Genomic DNA, 8480 nt, shown 5'->3' on the forward strand with positions numbered 1-8480 from the left:
AGGTAGCTAGCTAGCTTGTTACATCATAATTCGTGCTCATAAAAGAAGAGAAATTTGGAAACTATAGTAGTTAGCTATAGATAATTAAAAAAGAGGAATAACAACAGAAGTCATAGGTTAGAGCTAGCCATAGGATGGGGAGCAGGACTTGGAGGCTAACATTAGCTACTAAAGCTAGCTATTTATGCTTAGTAAAATACATATAAAGAGAAGCAATAGCAATGTAAAAATAATAACATTACAGTTCAACAAACCAAAGTTTTCCGTTTTTTAGTCAGCCAAAAGCTTTATATAGCATTTTGAATTTTAGGACAATACATTAGTTACGCGCCAGGGCACAAGAACTAATGTAAAAAAAACGTAAACAAATATAGCTACATACGCGGTAAAATATAAAACTGCGCCTTTTCCTGGAAAATGCGAGTCTACTTGCTCCAGTAACATAAAAACCAAACGTCTAAAAATATCAAAGTTCTTACTCTTTGTGATTTCAACTCCACTTCAAACTCTAACCTTTGTTTTCTACTTCTCACTTCACTTTTCACTTCTTCACTTGGACTTTTTTCTTTTTTAATATGCTTTTTTGAACCACTTATTTTACTTTTTTCAAGATCGTTCTTTTGTGGGTTTTTTGTCAGCGAGAGGACACCATTTTTCGAAAGTTAGCCATTACATTTATTTCAGCAAATCAAATTGAGTCGTTTTCATCACGTGATGTAACCAAAGTAAATCCGCTAGCAAAATGGACATAATTTTTTCGGCGACTTTAAAGAGAATTTCGGCAACATCAAAGGAAAATGACGATATCAACTTTGCCTGTCACAGACACACGGAACTGGCGTATTATTATATAGATACTTTTCTACGTTCATTTTTCGAAATTAACAAAGTTTTTTTTCTAATTACCCGCCATATGTACGCAGCCCACGCTGTAGAATTGACATGATCCCATCTACTAAGCGTTACAACGCTCAAACAAGAATAACAGGCGAATCAACCTTTAAATTAGTAAACGGCGACAGTTAGATAAGCATTTTTGCTAATGTAATGTTAACGCACAAAGTTTCACACACACATCAAATTTTTAGACCCTTTCACGAAAGTTTATGCCTTAGAAAATTCTAAAAAAAAACTTATATTAGCGAAAGTTTTTCCCACAACATATTTCAAACTTTTTCATCTGCGAAATTGTATGCCCTAAATCAATGCGCGGGTCTTTTTCTAGGTAAAGCACTAACTTTAAGCCTACTGATGGTTGCATTGCGTCATACATGTTTATTAAAAGTAGATAATATGTTCCTCCCACTCGTAAAGCTTTATATTCAAGATTTCTTTTTATATTCCTTTTATTTGCGAAAGAATTGCATTGTTTTTCTTATTCGCAAAAGTCAATTAAAAAAAATGCCTGATTTTTTTGCGGCTGTCAATACTGTGCTCCTTGCAGTAGTCGCGGCTAACTAAAGTTTCCCAGTGGGTATTTCTTCCTAAGTTTTTTTTTCAGAAATTAGCTGCACTAGTAAAAAGAAATTATAAATGGATTTTTTTATAAGTATAATTTGAAGTAGGTGCTTTTTGTTTGGTTATAATACATATATATTAAGCAACCTAAAGGTTATTACAGCTGCCACGTCAACATTAAAACAGTAGCTCAGTGACAAGAGTGACAAGTGACTAAAATCTTTATTTAAACAGAGTCATATATAAACAGAAAAAACTGCTTCTATGACAAAAACAAAAAAACTCATAAGGAAATCTTTTAGTTAAAACACACTGCGTGCAACTGTGTCAACACACCTATCCTTTCACTTGAAAATATGTTTGTTCAGAAGTTATTAATTTTCAGTAGAAAATAGGTTTGAGCTTTTTTGAAAATATTCTTTATGTCACGCAAAGTTTGAAGCAAGATGGGATATCCTGTATTCTTCACATTAGTCTGCTGGTGTATATTCGTCATCGCATTGAGCGCTCAAAATGTTCCCCATGGAGCTCGTGTGCGAGTCACAACTAAGGGATTGCAATACGGTAAGACATTTTTCAAAGTTAACCAAAATGAAACAGTAGCAAATTATTTACGCTAAGGTAGTTTAATAAATACGAATTTACTATTAAACCAGCCTACGATAATTCAGCGCTATTTATTAAATAATATTATTCACTTTTTTATTTTCTTATCTCGCATTTTTCTCTTTTCTTTTCTAGTCCACAAACAATTTAAGTTTGATTCTGGAGGTCAATCTTAAGTTTCATTTCTCCCACTTGTCACTTTAAATTACTAAGTTATTTAATAGACCTAAAAAAGACAATTACTACTTTGTTAATGCTAATTTTCGCGCGTTTTTAATTTTGCGGATTAAAAAAAATACTACTACATATTTAAAAAAATTAAGTAGATCAAAGAAAATAAAAATTGCTTTTATAAAAGTTGGGTTAAACTTTGACGAATTATAGACTTCTATTTCACACGAATTAACATTTGGAAAAGGTATATTAAAAAGCATTTGACGAATTTGGAAAACATCTGCGGTAACTATTAGCTGCACAAAATATGACCACCAAGCTATATCTGCCCTAACAAAACATAAAGAATTTATAAAAAACAGCCTTCTTCATTGGTTATTTAAACAAGCTTGAAATCTCTTTAATGTAAAAATCGTATTTGGATTTAGGTGCAAGTCTTGGCGTAAAAAAACTTCAACAAGAACTAACAAATAAAGCAATACCGTCTCAGAGTGGAATCGGAGGAGATGTAACGTGGAATGCACAGAAGTAAGTACATAACCTTAAATTGAGTGGTTCTTTTGAGTTTAGACATTCAAAGCGTCTAAGTAAATGGGTTAATAAGCAAACCAAAACATGAGGCCCCATCAGTTTCCTTTCTCACGCTCGTGCTAGCGTTTATTTCTGAAATTATCAACTATGCTTTATATACGAAAAAAGTGTTTTCGGCTTTTACGGAAAAGCATAATAGATGTACACGCAGCCATTTTCACATTTCTTAATTATTCACAAAGAATAACTGCGTGGTTTTAACGAGTGATAAATACAACCAGTATATTCCGGTAACTTTTATTTCATAACGGAACTCATTCTTGCTTATTCTTTTTAATATAGGAGTATATTATTAACCCCAATGGTATTCTTTAATTGACGGCGTGAAAATGCTGGCCATAGTGATTAGTCTTAATTGATCATTTTAAAATTTTAAACCAACATCGTGTTTTTATTTGGTAAAAGAAAAAAAAATATCCCAAGATTTAACGAAATAGAACCAGAAGTATTGTGTCATTTGCTTTAGAATACACATCCTTTTAACTTGGCTTTGACAGCAAGAAAAATACAAGATTCTTTTCGTGAATTGTCATACTGTTTAATTTTCAGCATTTTTATCTACTACGTCCGTGTGGGAAGATATTCTGTTCAACCTCTCGCAGGAAATGGTTTAAGATTTATCGTTCAAGATATATCAGTGTCTGCTAAAGGAAAAGTTTCGGTGAAATACCGAAAAGGATGGTAAGACACTTTCGACAGTTCCTATATTTTTTCATTTTTCTGTACAAATACTTCTTATGAATACTTCTGATTAATATTTGTCATAAATTTTCGGCACACACGGCACACACGTATTCTTTCACCGTAATTTAATAAAAGTCTAGAACGAGTGAGCTCTACAACGAAAATGAGATGAAAAGTCCTTTGTGCTTTAACTTGTGCTGTTATTAAATCGAAGTCAATTTTTTTGTTTCTTTTATTCTCGATCCTTTTCTAGGATAAAAGTCGGAGACACCACAAACATCCAAGCAAAAGCCAATGGTATTGGCTTCACTGTTGACATTAAAATTGGTAACACTTCTTTATTTTGTTATTGCTGAGAATCGACAAGAAGAATTCTTGCAAGTTTTAAACCTTAACAGATTTCAATACATATTTTAAAACGCAAAAAGAAAAATCAAATCATTTTATTTTCAACTAAAAATTAAGGTTCAAAAAATGTTCTCGTATAAGTTATTGTACATGTTCATTTTTTGTTGACAATTTTCTATGCATTAAGATCTTGGCATATAGCGCATCAGAAACATTAGCCCCATTTTCTGGAATAACCAAGAAGGTACTTCTCGCTTCGCAGTTGCTTTCTTCAGTATCTTGTTAGAGGAGATATATTGACAATGAAGTATATGTTTTTAATAGGTTAAAGCCTTTCTGTTAATATGCTGTTTTTCTTAAGACGCAAAAAGTGGAAAGCCTGTATTGACTGCACAGTCCTGTTCAGCTGGAATTTCGGATCTCGATTTGGATTTCTCCGGTGGATTGTCGTAAGTTCTTTAATCATCTCAAATATAATTTATCCTGTTCAAAATCTGCGCTTTTTTTTCTTTTTTCCATTTAATTTTATACTTTCTTTTTCGTCTTAGCAGAGCCAAAAACTGGAAGATTTTAAATGATTATATCGATTCAACGTTTTTGCAAAAATCATTATAATAATACGAAGTCCGTCTGTGACAGACAAAGTGGATCATATATTTTTTTAAATTTTCTTTAAAAGCGTCTATAATACACCCTCTAATGAATAATCTGCGTAATTTATTAATGTTTTTTTAGGTATTGTGATAAGAAGCACAATAAATTTAAGTGGATTTCTTCCATGGGTTTAAATAACTAGTGTATTTATAAACTTACGGCACAAAGAGAATAATACTTGCAACATCCCACGATTTATAACTGTTTATACAAAACAAACTTCCAAATATTTGTTTTCATTATTAAAGCTGTGCCAACAATAAGTAGAGATCTGTATTACCAAGTTTAAAGTTGGGTGACGTGAAGGGTAAGCACAAAAACTACATTAAAAACAAAAAAACTTCTTTTTTCAAGTGCATTCTAAAAAAAAATTAATTGTTTTGATGTTGAGAAATATAAGAGGAATTAGGTTTTTCATAACCAACATTTTGTCTAAAAAATTTACATTTTGTTTGTTTCATTATTTGAACTAGCTTTCCAAACTGCACTTTTTCTGTTTATTAGTTCTTTACCCCTCGTCTTCCATAACTAATACTTATTTTGTAATTTAGATGGCTTTACAATATTTTCTCTTCATTGCTGGAGGGCAAGCTAAAAGGAGTTTTAAAATCTGCGGTAAGGCGGCAAAGTGTTATACTATCTTTGCATTTTGTGTTGCATCTGAAGACGCAACTCATTGATAATCTTCTATCAACATTTTAAGGTTACTATTCCAGCATCACGTCATAGCTGTCCATTCAACACTCCAACATATCCGTTTTATACGGTACCGGTATTTTTTAAGGGGAACGTAAATGTTCGTACAACGGATGCAAATATGTATTGTTTACTTAAGGCTTCATGATACAAGAATGATTTTTACTTCTGACTAGGCGAAAAGTTCTCTGCGTGTTATAGAAAAACGTTTAAGCTGGGATGCCCAACGTTACCAAACCTGAACCATCTAGGTCTTTTCTGTAACCTCTAGTCATAAGAACAGTCCTAATATTTACTGGAAAGAAGTAAAATTTTTAAAGTTCAACTTTAGATGGTTCAAGGAGTCTGTTGTGTTCATTTCATAAAAAAAAAATAAGAATAGTGCAGAAAAGACCGTGAAATAACACTCGAGACGAGGTTCTCGAAACAACACAGGGAATATACACCCAAACAGTTTTACAAAAACACGCCAGTATAAGAAGAATAAGAAAAGCCTGTGGCTCAAATCGTTGCTTAAAAATTGTAAAACAACTTGAATCTAAATTTTGTTAAAGATAAGAACATTTTCTTTCAAATACTAGTAATTGTACTTGCTTGTGAAAGGTAATATTTATTATTATTTAAATCGACGCCATTGTTGCTATTATCGCAACGCAACATTTCGCCGAAATATAAAAAACTAGTCGTTAGCCAGTGGAAAAATCCACTGGGTTGCCCGTCCTTTAAATTAACCCGTTGCAACAAAGTGGACAGAAGTATATCGCATTTGGTATTGATGCACATTTTAAAAATTTCGTGTTTCCGTTACGGGACACGGCTTTCGCGGACACACAGACAGACAGACGACGGGTAATATTAAAGAGACGTGGAAAAATCCACGGGTTCGCCCGTCCTTTTTATACCGCATTGCGTGCTTCTCGCTATTTGCGCAGCTTAGCTACCATTTTGTGTGACAGACGGACAGACGTATACGGGTATTATAATATATATAAGTAACAGAATGAAGTTAAAATTTGTGTTCTTACTGTAAGGCTCGAAAATTAGAGAAACTAGCTACACAAAACAAATTTAACTGACTCTTAAAACAGATTTACTGGTTTTTCTAAGAATGCGTGTATTACTTACTTTAGAAGAATATCTTGCTAAAAATTCAAAATCGTAACAGTTCGTTGTTAGGTCCGCTGCTTTGCTTCTCTTGGTGAGAACAAAATTGTTTTACGCTTATTCTAATGACAGCACCGCTCTTATTTTTAGTAAAGTCGTGATTTTTTTTATTTATCTATTCTCTCTTTTTGTCTCTGATAGACTTTCCTTTCTCAGACCTTGTGTTTCCTTTCTTTAGTTGTGCAACGAGGGAAAGAATCTCATCGATCAGGAACTAAATAGATTCCTCCATAATTTTCCAGGTAAGTTTGCAGCTCTAAGTAATAGATAATACAATATTGAAGAACTAAATAAAGAGGAGATAACTAAAAAGAAAACAATATTACAAACAATAAAACTAGGAAAATACAATACTTTACATTTAAATGTGATGAAGTGCATACTTTTTTGTTTTTGAATTTAATTTTAAAAAAAAAGGAACATACCATTACTGCATTTCAAGCAAATAAAACTTTGGTTAAACTTAATCCAGAAATCACCAATAGAAGAACATAGAGAACACTGTTTGCCATTAAAAAATACAGCACGGCGTAAAAACAAGAAAATGGCATCATATTTTGATACATCTAAACTCACTTCTACTCCTAATATTGTCAAAAAAAAAAAAAACATTCAAGCATTATTGGAAAAAAGAAACATCGGTAGAAAAGACATACAAAATCAAATGTCATTGTGAAAATCCTGGACCAACGCTAAATCAAACATTCCAAAAACCAAGTGGTATAATTTCTTGCTCCCATCACGTTAATGTATCATTTTAGTACGACAGAATATTGAAAATTGGGCACTCATTGATTATTCTTTCGAAAAGACAATTGCAACCCATTCGTCATTGGATTTACTTTTAAGAGTAAGTACACATTGTTAAAAGTTTGGCACGAAAGCAAATAAGAACAGTATCTGATATAGAAAAAATATAAGTTTACTGGGAGTCGCCTTATTACTTTTATTTTTCTTCCTACGCATCCCTTAATACGATATTAAAAATGTAGGGCGAATTTTTGAACCCATACAAGCCTGCACTTGGCAAATTACCATCTGATTTATATGCCGCAACACCCAGCGCGCAAAAGATGGTCTATGTTTGAATCAGCGACTTTACTATCAACAGTGCTGGAAAGGTATTCCATGAATCTGGGTTACTAAAAAATGTTATTTCGCCTAAGATGACATCTGACTTGGTAAGTTTGTTACCGTTGTTGTTGTTGTTGTGACTATATTGTTGTCGTTCGTGGTTTAAAGTATAATTGGTGTTCTTACTAGATACCTCCATCTGTACGACCGTTCTTGAACACCAAAAGTTTTGAACAGCTTATTCCAGAGGTAAGCGATACACTTTTTATAACAATACGATCTGTACGCGATGTAAGTAGACTTCTGCAGTTCCAATTTAACCAATGCAAAAGATATCCAAATAGCAAAAATCATTTCGATTATTGTGACGTCCATACATGGCGCTGCTATTGTTCATTTAGCTCTACAAACAGTACCCAGACCAGCCAATAGAATTTGATCTCGAAACGTATCAAGCACCCACCTGTGATATTACTACCGGCAATGCTGACATTCACTTGTATGTAAAAGCAACCATCAATGTATTAAATGCAGATGACACGAAAACTTCTCTATTTTACGTCAAGGCTGTAAGTGCCATTGTGTTAGGTTGTCTAAGCTGGACACATTTGCAGAGAGTGTGATGGGGCTCATACAACTTGAAAGCACTGTGGTCAAGTTAAAGAGATTGCGTCACAGCAAACTTTGTTCATTAAATTAATAAATGTTTAGATAATCTAAATTGCGAATGCTGAAAAACCCACATTTCTTTGACTTTAACCCTATTAGCACCTTAAAGTGCCCGCGGCTTTTTCTTTTTAGAATATCTTTTTTGTACTCAATAATAGACCCTGAAATTTTGTGACTTTTCCTAACTTTTATTGGACTTTCTGATTCTAAACAAATTTTGGGGATTTTTTTGGAACATTTTCGGGGGAAAGCCATTTGTGAACAGGGGGTAAAATATTTAAAGTAAATTATTTTTTTGTTATCTCCTTCTATGCTAATTCTTTAGTAAAAAAATATTCAGTTGATAAACATTTAAAAGTAAT

General features: G+C 32.8%; 1 protein-coding gene across 1 annotated transcript; it reads left to right on the forward strand.

The window, feature by feature from the left end:
• Window positions 1-1886: 1886 nt before the first annotated feature.
• LOC130629966 (lipopolysaccharide-binding protein-like) lies at window positions 1887-7698 on the forward strand. The gene is made up of 10 exons (XM_057443358.1): window positions 1887-2022; window positions 2667-2766; window positions 3379-3510; window positions 3767-3840; window positions 4223-4310; window positions 5067-5130; window positions 6554-6617; window positions 7137-7225; window positions 7368-7556; window positions 7639-7698. Exons 1-9 carry the CDS (start codon window positions 1905-1907, stop codon window positions 7461-7463), a joined length of 825 nt encoding a protein of 274 aa, XP_057299341.1. The 5' UTR covers window positions 1887-1904; the 3' UTR covers window positions 7464-7556; window positions 7639-7698.
• The last annotated feature ends 782 nt before the right edge of the window (window positions 7699-8480 follow it).

This window comes from Hydractinia symbiolongicarpus, chromosome 2, assembly GCF_029227915.1.
Source record: "Hydractinia symbiolongicarpus strain clone_291-10 chromosome 2, HSymV2.1, whole genome shotgun sequence".
NCBI lineage: Eukaryota > Metazoa > Cnidaria > Hydrozoa > Anthoathecata > Hydractiniidae > Hydractinia > Hydractinia symbiolongicarpus.